The following is a 19,579-nucleotide window of genomic DNA, read 5'->3' as shown; positions in this document are numbered from 1 at the left end:
TATGTTTTGTGGTTTATATTCTGCAGGAGAGAAACTTAATTACATTTGTGGTTGTAAAAGTGCATATTTGGTAGCGCTTGGTTGATAACGTGCATGTGGCAACAGTTTGTAGTCCAGCGAAACACTATGCCAAATCAGTAATCAGACACACAAACTTATCTTAGTCTTGTGATGAATGATAGTCACGCCTGAAGGGCCTTACACAGTCGCCTGTCCAAAGCATCCGTGAGCTGGTTGAACTGGTGGACAGGTCTGTTTTCTTGTTTTCATGATGGCTGTGTTGTTACTCTAGCAGTACAGAGAAGAACAACATTCTAGGAAACAAATGTGGGGAGAATCCTTGATCACCTCTAAGTGGGTCCTAATCTCCCTCAGCTTGGTGTTTGGCTCCGCTTTAGCGCTGTTGACTTTGTAGTGTTTCCTAGTGAGCTGTCTTACCACTTGATAGATGACTGCAGGGGAGGCTGCCAAACTATTGGCATCTACCGTTTGTGCTCCGGAGCTAAATATAAGCCCACCCCGCCGAGGATAGCTCTGGTAGCTGTTAACATTAGCCAACGAGCTTCGTATCTTTCTGCGTTCACTCCTACCCCAACCTTTGTGTTTCAGAACCACCACAGTTGCTTGCCCAACCACCACCGGCAATGCAAGCCTGGTCTGAGAACATGGTTCAGATAGTACCTATTGTAGTACATAGTTACTTATCACTTATCACTAGGGACAACATTATATGGTTCATTGCGATAAAGACGAGATAACACGGAAATCCAAGTTAACGCACAATAAAGCACTGAAATGCAACAAACAAATCATGGAATAATTCAGCATATGTAATTAAAACTCAACTCAGACTACACAATCATAATATTTTAATATATTACATTAAATGAATGTAAATTATTTAGCATGGAGTTAGTATTAAAATGTATGTACTAAGTAGATTGGAAAAAATTTTGCCTTTTTGATATTGCAACTGTTATTAGTAACGAATTTTTACAATACAACATTGGTACATTTTTCAAATGCACATATACTTGCTGATTTATTTGTATTGTTCACATTAGTTTGACATGCTTGTTACAAATCATTATTTTGTTAAAGTGCATCATGTATCAGTCAAAATGACACTGTTTCGGTGAAGTAAATATAATTGAACTAGTAGGTGTCATATTTGTTGAAAATTGTGCTATCTTTATAAATAATCAGAGCTCATAAAAAAAATTAAAACACGAACACTGACATCTTCTATTTTAAAAATAAGTTTGGCCTAAAATTTAAACCATAAAATCTTTTCTCTACTTATCTCTTAAAAAACAATTATTTTTATGTTATGCACAGAGGTGTCCAAGTAGTAGTGTTTTGTATCATAAACTCATAACTAATGTATGTATTATTCATGAGTATAATTCATGTGTAAGTACCTTTCATTTCACTAAATTTGTACCGAAGTAACAAACTTAAATTAAATGTGTATAACTTTACCTGAAGCATAAATAAATAACAATGAATACTTTAATAACATGTTGTTTGTGGGATTGTTCAGACCGTGAGCAGGCAACATGCACTGGCTGTTTCAGGTTTGACATCATCAAGAAACTGGGGCAAGGAACGTATGGAAAGGTGCAACTGGGAATCAACAAGGAAACAGGCCAGGAGGTAAAGAAAGGTTTGAGTGTGGATATTATCCTATCCTGACAATGATTCATGTTCGCAATTACTTATATGTTAACGTCAAATCTTTGTTCTTGAAAGGTTGCCATCAAAACTATAAAGAAAGCCAAAATAGAGACAGAAGCTGACCTGATCAGGATACGACGTGAAATTCAAATTATGTCGTCGGTACAGCATCCGAACATCATCCACATATATGAGGGTATGTATATGTAAGCTTGTTCATAAATAAATTTACTTCCTGATAATGTAATGTTGTATTGTAGTAAAATATTATGCATAATAGAAATTATGGATTGAAAATGTTGAGCCAGTTTGGATGAATCATGATTGCATTTCATTCATTGCTGTTCTATTCATGATGTACCCTCAAAGCCTGTAGTAACTGGAAAATAATAATAAATTCTGAAGTTATGAGTTTCATGCTATAGGGTCATGCTCAGAAGGCTTCAGTGAATCAGAGTCATGATTTCAATCAATTCCAATGATTCCTGAGACACTTCTACTGGCTATATGCATTTTAATAATGAAACTTACTATAGTTTGAGTTCTGATTTATTTCTTATTGATTCATGATGATTAATAACATCTTACATTCACAATTTTGTTTTTTGTACTGTTTGTACATTTTGAATTTAATTTTCTGAAGATAGTGCAAAAAAAAAATTGTTGGGCTGAATTGGAATATGGCGGCATATCTTTAGCATGAACACTTCTGTGATTGGAGAGAGTTAAAACAAAGAAACAAGAAAGATATTAGTTGGATCAACTCTATAATAATATCACAATATTCTTGTTGGCAGCGTAATTGGTACCTTATAGGAATCGCCTTAAGCTAATTTTTCATCTAACTTCAGTTTCCTAGTAATCTACTTTTAAACTGATAATATGACTATACATTTAATTTTTGCCCTAATGTTTACTATTTTATCACAGAATTACTACAAAGTAGTTTGTTATAACTATACATATATTTTTTGAAAATATGTAGTTCACTATTTTCAACACAAAAATTACTTATATTCCATTAAAGTTGCTTATTGCTAAGGACATAGCCAGGTGAGTTGCGAAAAGGCCTAAATAACACCGAAAAAAATGTTAATACACCATGTAATACCAAAACACAAGTTAATACTTTCCATATAGCACCGAAATTCAACAAATCATAAAATAAATCAGCATATTTAATCAACACAACTCAGATTACAAAAATGTAATATTTTAATGTATAAAATACAATGAATTTAAATTATTTAATATGAAGTTAGTACCAAAAAAATTGGAATTTTTTTTGCTTTTTTTTTTTGTTAGTGCAACTGTTATTAGTAACTAATTTTTACTTTAAAAAATTGGGATATTTTACAAACACGCATGTACATACTGATTTATTTTTATGACACCGAAATCTCTTGCTTTAAAAACAAATTAGGCCTAGAAAAAAAAACATAAAATCTTGTTGCATATGCACGCTATGCATTCACAGAGGACTGACTCGTTGGAAACAAATGATTGAGAAGCGGAGATGTATGCACATTAAAAACAGAAGGATGGTTTGCATGCATGTGTATAACACCAGGTGGAGGTACTGCGGTGTGAGCCAACTGCGCAGTGGTAGCGCCAGCCGGCGTGCCGTGTCTTGACGCAGTGTGCTGTGCGCAGTGTTCGAGAACCGGGAGAAGATGGTGCTGGTGATGGAGTACGCTGCGGGCGGCGAGCTCTATGACTACCTGAGCGACAGGAAGGTGCTGACCGAAGAGGAGTCGCGGAGGATATTCCGGCAGATAGCCACCGCCGTCTACTACTGCCACAAGGTACGTGTGGACAGTCATTCGTCTCCCAGGAGGCAGTCTTTCTCCCCAGCTGGCGTGCAGTCCGTCACTGCCCCATCCTAGCTTTAGTCGGGTACCTCACATCCACACCTTGCAATCCTGGTTACTTCAGGGATGTTACGCTCTTAGAACACTCTTCGTATAGTTTTGTATTTTGACTTGACAAAATATATGCTGCAATATCAGGTGTAAATAGTAGAGTAATTTTGACATTTTACTTGTTTTAGATTAGTACATAAAAAAAATTCTTTTCTTCTCCAAGCAAATTTATCTATGAATAAAATTATTTATTTTTCCTCTGTGTATGTTATTAATGTTGGTCTCTTATATCGTACAAGCTATCTTGTGTGCATCGTTATATCATTTCTTTGTGACTAGTGTGTGCTTGTATAACAAACTGAAGATTATTGTGTTTTTCAGCATAAAATTTGTCACAGAGATCTCAAACTAGAAAACATACTCTTGGATGAACACGGAAGTGCTAAGGCAAGTACAGACGCTCTTATTCCTTAAAACTTTCATTCGGAGTTTCATTAATGCCTATGTATTTTATGTTGTTCTTCTTCAAGCACTCATTGCGTCTTTGTGTTTGCCCAGATTGCAGACTTCGGGCTGTCGAATGTGTTCAATGACCAGAGGTTACTGAGCACATTCTGTGGCAGTCCTCTGTATGCATCCCCGGAGATAGTGAAGGGCACGCCTTATCACGGCCCCGAAGTGGATTGCTGGTATTTTTATAACGTCTCATTCATTCTCAATATAATTGTGGGAAAAAAAAGGGGGGGGGGGGGTAGAATAAGATTAGAGAATTTTGTATATTGTTTCGTTGCTTGAAACAAGATTTTTCATCATGCTAGTGCAATGTTGCTTCTATAATTATACTTGTAATGTTTTTGTAATTTTGGACCTTAGACTGTTGCATGTCTTAATTTATTTCCTCGGGCGTGTCGAACGTAGTCTTCTTTTCGTGCGGGGAACAAGCTATACCCACGGTCTTCTCACAGAAGCAAGAAAATCATGTTTGTATGTTTGCAGGTCACTTGGTGTGCTTCTCTACACATTGGTGTACGGGGCCATGCCGTTCGATGGCTCTAACTTCAAGCGCCTGGTGCGTCAGATATCAAATGGAGACTATTTTGAACCAAAGAAACCGTCACGTGAGTGCCCTTTCCTCCTTGTTTGAATTTATTTGGGTGCAATAGCTAGTTAATTAAAATTTGTTACATCAATTTTAGGTAGAAAAGATTAGTATTTGAAAAATTTTCACAGTTTTGTTACCCTAATATTTGTTAAAACCATAGTGGAGGCACCCACATTAAGTGTATTGCTGGGTGAAATTACACTTTCCAATAATTATTTCATGCATACATTATTGTGTATGCTCATAGCTACATGATTAAAATACATAAACTTGTTCATGTCTATTTTAATTTGTAAAATATCTTTATAAAATCCTGAAATAGTTTTTTTTGTGTGTGTGTGTGTGTGTGTGTCATATGGTTGGTTGAGTAGGGAATTAAATATCAGTTTTGCCAATCTATGCTTAACTTGAAGTTGACACATTACAGGAATTTATTTCATATTAGCCTTGCGTGCTCAATGGCAAAGTATTTGATTCTCATTTCTGACTAATCACCAAAAATGCTGATACAACTGACTTCTATTTGTAAACAGATGCCTAAACACCAATTTCCATATTTCTAACTTCAAAAATGACAAACTTACATACAAACTCTCATACTGTATTTAACCCCCTTAGGGAATGAATTTGAAAAAAATTCTTTCTTATGCTCTCCTACGTTATATAAGTAACTCCTATGCAAAATTTCATGCTGCCAGACCCACCAGTTTAAGCTGTGCGTTGTCGGTAAATAAGTCAGTGTTACATAGTTTTATTAAGTAGATGAATTGAATTGGAGTATAACGTTGTTTGACATGTGGGTCGTTAGCAGTGGCGACGAGCGATGAGATGGTAATGAAGAACTGCTGGAGTACGCACGTTTGGATAACAGGAGTAATGGCAGGGTCCGCCACATTTACCACTTGAGGAAAACCTCGGATTTGCCCCCGCTGGGAACGGGGGCGAGTGACTTGGATGGCCTCCCTCTTAGGAACACATCATCGGCTTTCTTCTAAAACCTCGTAACTCCATTTCAGTCAATTTTACGGGAGAACTTTTGAGCTTTTGGAGCACGGTTTCTACTGACAAAGATACGAGGTTTTATAATTTGTGAATAGAAAAGAGACTAAGTAGAGTTGACTTACGAGGTTTTATCAGCATATGCACTATGAAAAAATAAAAAATACACCAAACACATCCAGAGTATAAAACTGGGAAAATCTGGACTTACGAGGTTTTAGAAGCAAGCCGACAACATGCCGTGATGTCTGTGCAGCCGCGTCGCCGCTGATCAAGGACATGCTGAACGTGGTGCCGGCGCGGCGCGCGGACATAGAGAAGATCTGCTCGCACTGGTGGGTGAACCAGGGCCACGAGGAGAGCTGCCTGGACGTGGCGGAGGAGCTGGCCAATCAGACGCCGGTCAGGCTGGACCTGCTGCTGTCGCTGGCTCCTCCGGGCCCTGGCGTCGGCAGCGACAAGCTCATGGTGGGCGGCGAGGTACGTCTGTCTTGCCTCTTGGGGGCAAACCTATCCAACAGACGGTTTTGGTAGCATTGTCTCGTACTCCCATTGTACCATTCACTATTGCGAGGTCAGCTGTCATGAGTTCAGGAGAGTTTGTTTTGGTTGGGGATGACTGCAGTAGGACCGACTAAGGCATAACGAGAAACCTATCTTTGGATTTCGTGCAACGTGAGAACATGACAAAAGAAAAATATTTTTTTGTTCTGGCAAATGAAAATTTTTCCATTGCCAAAAAAACCCAAAAATTACTACAAAAAGTGTAAAGTAAAAAAAACCGCAGTTTTTGTAATACAAAAAAAAATGCAATAAAATTCATTATGACCATACAAAAAATTAGTATATTTGATTGGAATATGTGAGGGGAATATAAAATCAAGATTGACCCTAATAGCGTGTGAGTAATACATGTGGTCATTACAATGTGAACGTTTTGAAATTATAATTCCTAAATGTGTGCACACTTCTTCTACGCGGCGTGTGCAGGGCAGTTCTGCCGGTGGGGACGGGGAAGGAACGAGTGCAGATGGACAGGCAGTGACGCCCGGGGGATTGTGTCCAGGATGACGACGGCTCGATCCGCAGCGACGGCACGGCGGGGGCGCCCGCGCGCTCCCACTCGGTGGGCAGCCTCATGGAGCTGGACCACCCGACCGTCGAGAGCAAGATACGCGAGTTCCAGGCGGACAAGCGGCGCGGCAGCACGGGTGCGGACTACAAGGACGCCCCCAAGAGGAAGCTGGAAGAAGGTCGGTACTGACGCTCGCTCGTGTGTAGGGTGCAGGAGGAAGTTAAGAATCAGTTTCGTGTGAATGCCATTTCATGTAACTCAGCTGCGCGAATCACTAATAATCTATAATTTGCAACTTCTGTATTAAATCATTTTTAACATTTATCGATTGTCTACATTCATACTCTAAAAAAAATGTTTTCTGGGGTACAAAATTATATTTAACTGTTAGATTAAAAATAATTGAATATATTTATATTGCTCTCTCCGATAAGATTGTAGTTTGACTGTTAATTTAAATTTATTTTAGTTATTTTTAATTGGAACTTAGAATTTTAAAAAAATAAAATTAAAGGTGAGTAACCCAGATACTAATTTATGTTACAAATATTTTAGTGGATAAAAATAAGGAATTTTAAATGAATGGCTTCACTAGGACTGGTTTAACTTGTTCAAGTCTTGTTTTTATAATTCAGACCTTTCATCCCTACATCAGCCAGCTGTTGACTGAGAAAGGAGAAACACATTCGTTTGCCGTTATGCCTGTTATGGTAGTGTGTGATAGCTTCTGTCTGACATGCTTTTCACTACACATTTTCTGTCCTGCTCTCACTTGGCACAGCCGGTACCGATCTGTACTGAACACTCCTCCCAGGGGCTACGAGGTGTGCATGCCCAGTAACTGTTGGAGTTACTGTGTTTTGTAGGATTAATTGCGTGTTTTTGATTGTTTCTGTGAAGAGTTTACGAACAAGTACTTTGCCAGGTATTTCCACGGAGGATGCGGCACGAGGGGGAGCGAAGCGCAAGGACCGCAGTCGGCGGCGGGAGAGGGAGCGCAGCTCGGAGCGGCGACAGCACCGATCCAGCAGCAGCAGCAAGCATGATGCGCAGCGAGTGCCGCTGAAAGGGGGCGAGGAGATGGACGTGGATGTACCTCCAGAGGGTGCGACAGCCTTGCCCGCTGCGGAGGAGCGAGAACCACCGCCAGTCGAGCCAGACGACCAGGAGAGTCCTGCCTTGGAGTCCCCGGTCCAGGACGTCCCGGCCAGGAAGACTGTCAAGAAGAAGAACAAACCAGAACCTGAGAGCAAGACTGAGGATGAGGCAGTGCGTGGCGAGCAAGGCAGTGAGGAACAACCGAGCAGGGACGAGGACACCACAGCTGCCTCGGTGAAGGGGGAGAGCACAGTTGCTGACAGCGAGCCATCTGTCGGAGAAGCAGAGGGGAAAGAAGTTGACATTCGGAAACCGGAGGTTCCCCGCGACGCGGACAAAGGTGATGATAAGACTGCTGCTGAGGCGAGTGAGAAGGACAACGAAGCTAAAAGTAGGAAAGATGCGACGAAAGCAGGACCAAAGAAGGTTGTAACGAAGACGAAGAAGAACAAGAGTGACTTGACCCTTGGCAAGTTGGGCAGCCCGGAGAAGTCTGGCGCGAGCACGCCGGAAGACATGGCCTCCCCCACCAGGGTGGTAGAGCGACGCCGTTCCAAGATATTCGAAACAGCTGAAAAATTCAACAGTCTTCTGAGTGGTGGGTCAGAACCAGTTGGTGGGAAACCCAAGAAAATGTTCATCCCGGGAGTGAAGGTGAGCGATGCCAAGCAGGCGTTTGAGAGGAAATCGTCCTTGAGTGGCCCGTCCGTCCCAAGTCCTGGGCCGGTGAAGTCATCCACTGCGAAGAAAGTGGCAGAGCCCGTCATGAACGGAAGCAGCCCTACGAGCACCGATGTTCCTGCAGCTGCCAGTACTGCCGCTTCTGCCAGGAATGGCGAAGATACAAAGAGCAGTAAATTGCATCCGCTGAAAGATACTGATAAATCAAATAAGACGGAACTAGTCGAAGGAGCTGAATCAGCAGATAAGCCAGAAACCATGGTGAATGGTAAGAGTGATTTGGCAAACGCAGAAAACGAAGAAGAGTTAGATTTGAAGCTGATCCCTGCATTGCGAATCCAGGACAAGAGTTCAGAGCAGGCGGAGGCCAGGGTGAAGAAGCTGAAGGAGGCGAGAGAGATAATCAGCAACGCCATATCGGAGGAGAACAAGAAGGACATAGCTGACGTCGTAAAGAGGATAGCCCCAGGAAGACCTCCGGTTCCTGCCGTCAAGACGAAGCCTGCTATGGGTAGCGGGCCGGCCTCACCAACGCAGGTGCCCGAGAAGAAGATTGAACCAGAGAGAAATGATGCTGCGACCCCAGAAAAGAAGTCCTCGAAAGTCGAAATCACTCTCAAGTCGGCTACGTTGCCGAGGAGGAAGACTTCAAAAGCAGAGATCAAGCTGGAGTACCCCAATGGCAAAGTGCCTTTAGGTTAGCCACTACCAACATATGTAAAATGTAGTTATAGTGCAGAATTAGAATAAATACCATTGAGGTACTAATTATGTCTGGCAACAGTTGTACAGACTTTGAATGAGACTGGACAAAGTACAACTAAAAACAAAATAAAACTTTAATTGTCGACCATACAGGATTGAACAAACAAGGTCACAGTCATAAGACACATGTCTTCGCTACTCCTGACGAAAATATCATGTGGCCCAACGTTAGAGTTTTTTTTTTTTTTTTAAGTATTAATGTCTGTTTTCTTGTCCTTTCTCTCTAAAAGTCATTACTATTGTTACCATACATAATGCAATGTAGTTAGAAACATGTTTTTCATAGGATCAATTGGTAAATGAGCAGTTATTTAAAGCACATCAGCAACGCTCTAAGAATAGTGTGTTGTTCAGTTTAAGAGTGTTATTTATAGACATTTAATAAGTCTTATCTAATACGATAAAAATTCACCTAATTGTTTGTAATTATGATCTCTTGCATGAGATTTTACATCTCGCAAATAACATTTATGGTAGAAATAACATATGGTTACAACATTTGCGACCAAACAACAAATTCAAATATTCTTTGGTGGCAAAAATGCAAGTACAGTAGAACCCCGATTTTGCGAACACGGATTTAACGAAAACAGCGATTTAACGTAAAGGTTTTCAGGAACCAACAAAAATCAGCAATTTATTAAAATAATAATATAGATTTCCAAAAAATGCACGTAAATAGTAATGGAATCTTATTAAAAAATACACTCTGTGGTGTCAGTAATGGAATGGAGGTACTATACATTAATATGTGCCTTTGCATCATCTGTCCAAATACGAAAAAATTAAAAAAATTGTTCAAATTGCTTAAAAACTCCGGGCGCTGTAACTGAATTGTGAATTGCGTAGGTGCGTGCCATTGCGCGCGCCTGGATAGACTGTCCGCGACACATGACGTCATGAAGGGTTTCTTTGTCCGCATCCCCCTCCCCCTTCTCCATCCCTGGCTTGTCTCACCACGTTATCTTCCAAATACGCCCGCATAGTAACAGTGCTAGCCAATAATCACACGTTTCCAAATATTCCCTTTCCCATCCTCCAGGTTTTTTCAACTTGTGACCACGTCACACCAATACGCCATTATCATTATTCTCTAGATGTGTAAAAGTAACGAAAAAAAGCGTACCCGTATGTATTCGTTACTATAACAATTAGTACTCGTTACTATCGTATCGTTACGTTACTCGTTACTTCTGAAACCGCATTAAAAAGCTATGTTATGTTGCACCAACGAATCGAGTCGTATTGCGTACGCGTACATTACGACGTCGCGTAAATAATAATAAATAGAATACATATTAACAATTAACAATATTTGATGATTAACAGTTTTTGTTAACCAAGAAACAATTAAATCTCATTAATGCGGCTTTTTTATATTATCTCTTTTAAGATAATAATAAAAAAACGTGAAAATGCGCGATAATAAAAAACAAAAACATACATATTTCTAATTTGTAAACAATACTTTCTTACGTAGTTTCTGTTCCAATCTCAAACTTTGTCTACACACACAATACCTTTAATAAACAGTAAAAAAAAAATGACGACGAATTTCCAAATTATACTTTACTTAATAAACAAACATCGTTCTTTGTAACGCAAATTCATCGAATATGTGCGCGCATGCGTAAAACATACGAAAAATGCGAGTAACGAGATGCAGCCGTGTGTAACGTTTCGTTACTCGTTACTAGATGGCGCACCCGTTACTCAGTACCGAATACATACGGTTTGCTACAGCTCTATATTCTCAGTAAGAGCTTTGTGCGCGGTGTTTAGTTTTTGGAATACGTTTTTTATAAGTGCTGCGCAGCTGAGCGAACAAAGAGAATCAGCCGTCGGCCACGCCGCGCCGTAACAGCAGCTGACCGAGTACAATGACCTTTCTCCGCGTACGGCGCGCTAAGGACGGTAAATTTCCATCAATTTGCGGCCTTTTTTTTTTAATTTTTTACTGTGACGCAATTTGTATGTAGCTCGTTTTTGTTATAAACGCTGCAGGTTGCGACTATTTTAATAAACTAACGTATTTCTTACACTTTACATATTTTTAAAATTTATTTTAATGCCTCATTTTTCACGGTTTCTAAAAATCTGTATGTACGACCGAGGTGTACGTACGAACCGGGGGCCGTACGAGCGAGATCAAAAACGTTGAAGATGGAAAGTTGACGAAGTCTGAGATAGCACGGCAGCACAAGATATCAGCGTCGACCCTGTCTACGATATGGAAACGTAGGTACGCGATTATGAGTGCGGGGGTCATTGAAAATCGGTAAATCGGATTTAACGAAACATCGATTTAGAGTAAACATTTTCGGTAACCGTAGCACTTCGTTAAATCGGGGTTCTACTGTATATCTTGCAAATGAAATAATGTAATAAAAATGACACACTCAATGACTCAATGTTGTGTGTGAGACAGTTTTATTAAATAATTCACTTAAAATTACATCATATTTGCTTGCTTCCTTTATTATTATTAATTATCAATTATCCTTTAACTGCTGTGTTCTGGTTTGATACCAGACTGTGTTTTTTGGCCAAATATTTCTTATCTGGACAATTCTGTTTTTTGCAATACCAAATGAAGGCCCTTTGAAAACAGTAAATTCAATATTTCTTACGGCTATCTTAGTTCTTACGATTTTTTATTTTATTAGGTGATTTTAAAAACTCTTTTTAGTTTTTTTCCCCCCACTTTGTCTGAGGTGTAGCAGTGGCGTACTTCAAGTTCAATGGAAATAATTGGTAGCAGATGTTTAGTGTTATTTCCAGTTTCATTTTAGGGTTAAGTGCATAATGCACATTCATTACTCAGTTGATCATGTACATTTTCCTCGTGCCGGCTCTTAGATACTTGTTAACTAAATGCTAGTGCCAAACTCCCCGCGGTGATCATTGTCTGCTTGCAAACCGTGGTACTTGTTGACTGCCGAGTGTGGCTACATCGTGCGGTGTGTGGCAGTGGAGTTCCGCACGGAAGTGGCCCAGATGGTGGGAGGGGCGACGCTGCCCATGACGCCCAACAGGCTGAAGACCCAGCGGTCGGAAGTGGCGTTCCCGGTCGCGGCAGCTCCCCCCTCACCCCAGCACAGGTCAGTTCCCTCAGCACCCGTTTCACGTCCCACGACAGCTTAGCGACAGGGAGGAAAACCACAGTCCGACAGAATTAATAAACCAACAGTAAGAAATTTCCTGCTGAATCGTATTCCTAACTGACAAGTAAGAATAATCATGCAAATTATTTATATGCCTGGTTGATAATGATAAGCATAAATATTTTGAGTGATTTCAGAATTTTCTCATGTTAGTGATGACGTGAGGGCGGGATCAGCGCAGATAAGCTGTGTCTGTAAGTCAGTCAGCTCTGCTGATGGGCAGCCTTGCTGCTCCCGGCCAGCGTGGCAGGTGGTGTGGTGAGGCGGGCGTTGAGCGCGGAGGAACAACTATGACCAGGGGCGTAGCCAGGAGGGGGGGGGGGTTTAGAGGTTCAACCCCCCCCCCCCCCCTTTAGAACCAAATCCTTAATTAATTTCTTATTCAAACAAATTTCATATTAAAATTAATAAAATTTTTACCATTACAATATTTAAATTTAAGTACCAAAAACTGCTAAAATAGCACTATTTTACACCTTAAAATCCAAATTTTCCTGGGGGAGGACCCCGGACCCCCGCTTTAATACGGGGAGGGGGAGGGGGCATGCTTCTTAACACCCCCCATACACAAATCCTGGGGCTACGCCACTGATTGTGACCAGGATGGGAGTGGCCCCGAGATGTGTTCCTCGTTTCTCGTGAGCAGAAATTCAGAGTCCGGCATTGCAGGTTTTCGAATTCCCGACATTCCTAGCTTTAATAGGACATGCTATGTAGTATATCGTGTTGAGTTTTGTAGATTATAGATTTAAATTATTATTTTTTTAAAAATATAGAACAAGTCCTAATTAGATACATTTTTTGGCTTTGAATAATAGATCTTGCCCTTTTAGCTATAATAAGACCACTTGGGCGTAGGAAAAAGAGAAGGCTGCATACAATTTCAGTTGTTCAAATTATTAGTAACAATGTATACTGTACAAAATAATCACACCTATTTTAATGAAGAAGTGAAGCAGCTAAGACAATTATTTCAATAGTTGACAAAATTCCGGATAGAGTAGCTGAAGTCTAGTGAAGAGTTTGCAGACCGAGGCATTCAGCTGGCTCAGATACAGAAGTGTCGAGGGGTTGTGTAGGTGGTGTGGTTGCTGGCCTATCACGATGGTGGGTGAGCGAGTGTACAAAAAATGGGGGGGGGGGGGGGGGGATGTAAGAGCTTTGATATATTTTTATGCAAATTGTCACCTATGCTATCCTTGATAATATACTATTTTGTATTTTGGGGTATAAAAACTTGCGATTTTATTTGTATATCAGTGAAATGCGCTGTTGCTGTTGGATCATAAGTGTGTTTGATGAAAGATGGATTACAGTTCTTGCAACACAGCCAGCTGATCCATATGTCATAGTGGTGCAGTGGTAACACACTGGACACTCATTACAGAGGAACTGGGTTCGAATCCCATTCGGGCCAGCCTCATTTCAGTTTTTCATGGTTTTCCCAAATCAATCCAGTCCTTATGGCAGGCCATTGCTATTTCCTTTCCCAGTAGCTGTCGACATGACGCGAAGTTCGTGTGACATTTGAGTTGGTTTGTCTCGTGACGAGGAACCAGCTGTGCTCGTTCGCCCCCAGGTCGGCGTCCCTGGAGCCCGAGGGAGGGGTGAGCAAGGACAAGCCTCGGCCTCGTGAGCACATCATCCCCATCCAGGTGGAGGCAGGCTCGGAGGAGAAGCAAGGGACCTCGCCCGGGCCGCCGGCCGCCCGACCTCCCGTGCCGCCGCTGCAGCACCAGCGCTCCCAGAGGTAGCCTTCGCTCCCTCTCGAGCAGCAGTTCCTCGTCTCACTGTCTCATTTCAAAACTACTACCGGTATTCCGTGCTTCGGTACACTCTGTGATCCGGCACCAATGAGGCCGCTCACGTTCTGGTTTTTTCTGGTGGATTCCAGCTGTCAAGGGGCCCGTCTCGTCAGGGGCGTACCTGGGTTAGTGAGGCGGGATGATGAGCGCGACGCTGGCTGGTGCTTCTATCGTGGTATTGCCTCTAAGCGCAAGGCTCTGAACTGGCGTGCAGTCTTTTCGTCATGTGTAGGGCAAATATGAAATTTGAGCTGCGACCATAACATTAGATGATGGAGAAATGAAGATAAAAGCCTAATGCTTAAGTGTTTTTAAGAATCTGTACCAGTCTTTTTATGCCTAAAAATTACTCTGAAAACATGTCTTTTAGCCATTTTAACTTTTCTGAAAATATAGGTAAAAAACTTAATCCCTAAACCAAACTACTTATCGGCTCTCAGCGAATTCTTAAATTCTTTTCGTAGACAGACACCACTCTGATATATTGAGTAGTTTTCAAATCGCGTTGTTTTTCCTGAAGTTCTGCACACCGTATATGTGCTCGGGTCACTGGGTCGCATTACTCCATTGCTAGCAAATTCATTACTTAATTAGGGTATCTACATTGTTAATAATAATGAAACGGTGGCGTAATATAAGCATAGAATGCTGAAGTACTTGAGTTGTAACAAGACCCTTTTAATCATTTCTGTATCAACTAATCACATTTCCCACTGAATAGTTTAGTACAAACTTCATAGTTACTAGGCATTATGGATGGTCGGGTACCCGAAATTTTGGGCAGTGTTTCGGGTATCAAGTATACCCGAAATTCCGGGCGGGTATTTCAGTGCCCGAAAATATCGGGCACCTTGGAAAACGGCAATACCGCACGGCGCAAGTAAACAAAGCTTCTTTTTTTTGGAACGCGCGGCAGCTGCAGGAACATGCCACGCCGTCGCCGTCCCGGCACCAGCCGGTGAAGTGAGTGTGCGTGAGAGATAAGATAAAGAAGGTGCCCGGTCAGCAAGTGTGTTTGTGGGAGGGGGAGACATATAAGAGAGCGAGCCCTGCAGCAAGCGGAAGTGGTCAAGGTCAACATTTACCGTTACTCTCGCTGGCTGACTAACGATGCAGCTGGTCGCCCGCCTCTCTCTCTCACACACACACGCGCGCGCGCGTACGCACGGCGGAAGCTCACTGCTCAATAGTCACAAAGTAGTGTTCAAGGCCGGTGGATCTGCTTGCTGTGTACGAGAAGGATTATAAGCTGACTTTAATTACACACATTGTAGTTGCGTGGCATTTACAGAAAGTGGTTGTGAATTGTTTCTATTTAATTCATGTCATTATTTTACCAAAATGGATACCAGTGGAAGTGTAGGTCAAACAATCAACAGTGACAATGAACCTTCAAGCAGCTACCCAAACACAATTTAGTTAATAAGCACTTTATTTCCAAGATTAATATGCACTCTATTTTTTAGTTTAATGTTTAACTTTCATATCAGTGCGGTATAGTAAATAAATAAAAACAGTTCAGGTTTGTCAATGCAAACTTAAGTACGACTATTTTATGTTCAAAATTTATTTCATTAACTGATTTTGATGCCCGACCGAGATTGCCCGAGCCCGAAAATTTTGGACAATTACCCGCCCGAGCCCGCCCGAAGTCAAATTTCTCTGCCCGACCATGCCTACTAGGCATATAATCCTAGAATACTCCAGGTTTGTATAAATGATTTTCATGAGTGCTTTATTATGTCCCTAAACCATACAGTAAACTAATAGAATTTTTTGAGCTTTAAATTGGTATTGAGTCAAGTACTTAAAACTTAACTCGACATTTCGAGTACCCGTGCACCTACAGAAGGTTGTGTTTGGTGGTTCGGTTCTACACATGATGTTCTTTATTTAATTTATTTTTTATTTGCGGGCATTTTCTGTAAATTTTATATGATAGCTCTCTTGCAGTTTATGTTTTGTTCTATTTGCTCAACAGATATTTACTAAATACTATCTTATAGCAGTTAAAAGTTATGTAAGTGTTTATAATATAATCACTTGTGTGTCCTTTACCAGCTTAAATATAAAGGTTCTTCGTAAGGACCTGGTGAGAAAATTTGTGATCCAATAACAAATACAAGAGATCTACCACAAACTACCAGTGGACCAGTAGTCAGAACACAAGCTGGAGTTTTTTGCCTGCATGTAACTTGGCCACAAAGCCATGGGGAAAAAATTTAAATATGTAGTGGCATCTGCTGTGTTTTTTTTTATGCATTAGTGTAGGAGTTCATATGATATACAGCAAATCTTTATGTTCTAATGAGATCTCAGTTTCACATTAAGGCTTTTAAATCCATATGTTAATATTATGATTTTATAAATTTTTAATTTTCATATTTTAAACCACTTCAAAATATTTGTTTTAGCCATTATAATTCAAATAGCAGTAACTAGATTATCACATTGTTAGGTACGCAGTGCTATTCTATGGATTCAAAAGCTCTGTTCATCCCGCTTCAACTTTACAGTTAAAGTAAAATAACTTATATTCCTTTTTAAATATTGTTTTTACCTAATATTATTTCCATTGTTTATAATTATAAGCATTTAGGATTCAAAAGCATTTTGGTCATAAAAGGTTTTAACTAGGGATGGGATTTTCGAATCTTGGATTCGTCGAATATACCGAATCCTATGGATTCGAGGATTCGTAGGATCCGAGGTGGGATTCGAGGTGGGATTCGAGGTGGGTTTTTAAGAGTTTTAGGTAGTAATTGATAATTGTAGTGCTGGGCGAAGTTTGAAAATTTCGAACCGAACCGAACCCTTACGTTCGGTTCGGTTCGAAACCTCTTAAAATATATTCGAAAAACTGAACGTTCGTTTAAAAAAAAAATATGTTTTTCTAATTTTCTAACCCCCATTTGAGACCATTCACAAAACAGCTCAACAAAATTCTATTACTTGTAATATTCCGACTTTTATCGCATAATCGTCGCCTCAACAGTTTCAAGCGCAGAAAAAATAAAAATAAAATTATTAATCGTCGCATAACTCGCATAGCATTTTTTCATATGGGCGCGCTTTGTTTTTTGATTACTTTAAAGAATTTTGTATGCATTTGTCGTACTACGTAATATAAACTATCGTACAAATGCCAAAGGTATTGTATATTATACCTTTAACTATAGTGCGTATACGAGAAGTGTAAAATCACCAAACATTGCGTACCCCATACGTTAAACTAAAGCGCATGTACGAGAACTCTCGTATTTCGGCAAAACTAACGTGATCAAGTTAACACAAGACAAATGCGGTAGGAAATGATTACGTAAATTACGTATTTTAAATTACTGGGATGTATTTATTTTCTTTGGCCATTTTGGTTATAACAGTCAGGTAATGAAAATATTAATTTAATCTTGTGTATTAAAAGTACTGGTCCAGGAAGGGAGAAATTGAGAAAGTAGTGAAAAGGTTAGACAGCAGGAAAGCCATAGGTAAGGATGACATAGGGAATGGGATGATAAAGCTGGGGGGGAAAGCCATGGTGAAGTACCTGGAGCTGCTATTCAGTAGATCGATGCAGGAGGGCAAGTTGCCGCAAGAATGGAAGGAGGCGGTGGTGGTACCGATATACAAGAAGGGGGGTAGCAAAGAGGACCCAGCCAGCTATAGACCTGTTAGTATCACGTCGGCGGTGGGCAAGGTGATGGAGAGGTTAGTGCACAGGCATGTGGTAGGGGAGCTGGATGGTAGAAAGTGGATTGACAGGAGACAGCATGGATTTCGAAGGGGATATTCGTGTGAGACTCAGCTGGCTGGACTGTTGGAGGAGCTGGTGGAGGGGGTAGATAATGGTCTACAGATTGATGCCTGCTTCATCGATTTTGAAAAAGCATTCGATAAAGTTCCTCACGAAAAAATTATGAAAAAAGTGGAGGGAGCTATAAGTGACAGGAGGGTGGTGGGTTGGATTGGTGACTTCATAAGCAACCGGACACAGAGGGTACGTGTGGAGGAGGAGTTATCGGAGGAAGGAAGGGTTACATCAGGGGTGCCGCAGGGCAGTGTGCTTGGCCCACTTCTCTTTACCATAATGACGAATGATATAGGAGAGAAGATACAAGGGCATATTAGGCTTTTTGCAGACGACTGCGTGGTTTACATGGATGCGGAGAGAAATGGGTTACAGGAGGATCTGGAAAGGCTGGAAGAATGGGTGGAAAATAATGGTATGAAAATAAATGTGGGAAAGACGAAAGTGGTCAGGTTTACCAGGAAGAGGAAGATTGTCAGGAGGGAATATCGCTGGAGGGGAGACGTGATAAGTGAGGCCAAAAGCTATAAATATCTAGGGGTGGTGCTGCAGGGTAACCTGGGGTGGGGGGAGCATGTAGACAAGGTAGTGAAGAAGAGCAGACAGGCCCTGGGCATGCTGGGACGAGTGCTCAGGGGGGGAAGCAGCAGCATACGTAACAAGGCCTATAAAACTATGGTCCGCCCCATGCTGGAGTATGCCGCAGCAGTGTGGGACCCATACACGGCAGTTCTTGAGAGGGAGCTGGAGGGGGTGCAGAGGAGAGCAGCTAGATGGGTGAAGGGCAAGTGGAGGAGAACGGACAGAGAAGAGAAGGGGGAGTGTAGTACCACAGAGATGATGATAGGAATGAGATGGGAGAGCTTAAAGGATAGAAGACAGAAGGAGAGATTGGTCAAGATGTACCAGGTGCTGAGTGGAGTGGGAGGATGGGGAGAGCTGGGGGACAAAGTCAAAATGGGAATGCCTAGAAGTAGGAAGGAAAATACTAGGAAGGTTTTCAAAGAGAGGAGAAGAACAGAAAGGGGAAAAAATGCGATGGTCGTGAGGACAGTAGGGGAATGGAATAGGCTGGAGGAGGAGTGTGTGGCGGCTGGGAGTGTGGACCAGTTCAGAAGGAGAGTGAGGGGGAAGTAGGGAGAATGCTTGCCACCGGGCACTTTGTACCCAATTGCAGCTATTAATTAAATTTAAATGTTACAGTACGGTACTAAGTTGACTACCGTAGTCGCGGCAGCCATCATTATTTCTCGTGTTTTCTTTTTTCCGACGCAAATTTCTATAACCACACTTTTTACGTTACGTTTACAATATTATTGTTCTTGAGGTGATTTGCGATGAGCAGGCTAACGTCGTTTAAGTTTTCCAAATGGAGAAAAGATAATGACGACCCGGATGACCCAGAACCACCCCAAAAAAACCGTTTAAAGTTTCTTCTAACGAGCAGCATTCTTCCAAGAAAACAGCAACTGCAGATAGCGGGTTTTGTAATGTAGATAGGTAACTTAATTCACATTCGCCTTTTTTTGATGTCCTATTAAAA

General features: G+C 41.2%; 1 protein-coding gene across 2 annotated transcripts in view; it reads left to right on the top strand.

Annotated features, from left to right (window-relative positions):
* The window catches only part of LOC134528369 (serine/threonine-protein kinase par-1), a 100,188-nt gene that overhangs the window by 45,375 nt on the left and 35,234 nt on the right, over positions 1 to 19,579 (top strand). For both annotated transcript variants that reach the window (XM_063361938.1, XM_063361939.1), the window contains exons 3-13: positions 1,578 to 1,656; positions 1,753 to 1,873; positions 3,331 to 3,482; positions 3,921 to 3,986; positions 4,098 to 4,228; positions 4,536 to 4,657; positions 5,897 to 6,120; positions 6,707 to 6,893; positions 7,641 to 9,191; positions 12,231 to 12,360; positions 14,003 to 14,173. In XM_063361938.1, coding sequence (XP_063218008.1) covers positions 1,578 to 1,656; positions 1,753 to 1,873; positions 3,331 to 3,482; positions 3,921 to 3,986; positions 4,098 to 4,228; positions 4,536 to 4,657; positions 5,897 to 6,120; positions 6,707 to 6,893; positions 7,641 to 9,191; positions 12,231 to 12,360; positions 14,003 to 14,173 — 2,934 coding nt within the window. The remainder of the gene's footprint in view (positions 1 to 1,577; positions 1,657 to 1,752; positions 1,874 to 3,330; positions 3,483 to 3,920; positions 3,987 to 4,097; positions 4,229 to 4,535; positions 4,658 to 5,896; positions 6,121 to 6,706; positions 6,894 to 7,640; positions 9,192 to 12,230; positions 12,361 to 14,002; positions 14,174 to 19,579) is intronic.

The sequence above is a fragment of the Bacillus rossius genome, chromosome 1, assembly GCF_032445375.1.
Source record: "Bacillus rossius redtenbacheri isolate Brsri chromosome 1, Brsri_v3, whole genome shotgun sequence".
Classification (NCBI taxonomy): domain Eukaryota; kingdom Metazoa; phylum Arthropoda; class Insecta; order Phasmatodea; family Bacillidae; genus Bacillus; species Bacillus rossius.
The sequence above is the reverse complement of the archived record's forward strand: the minus strand, read 5'-3'. Positions and strand labels throughout refer to the sequence as shown.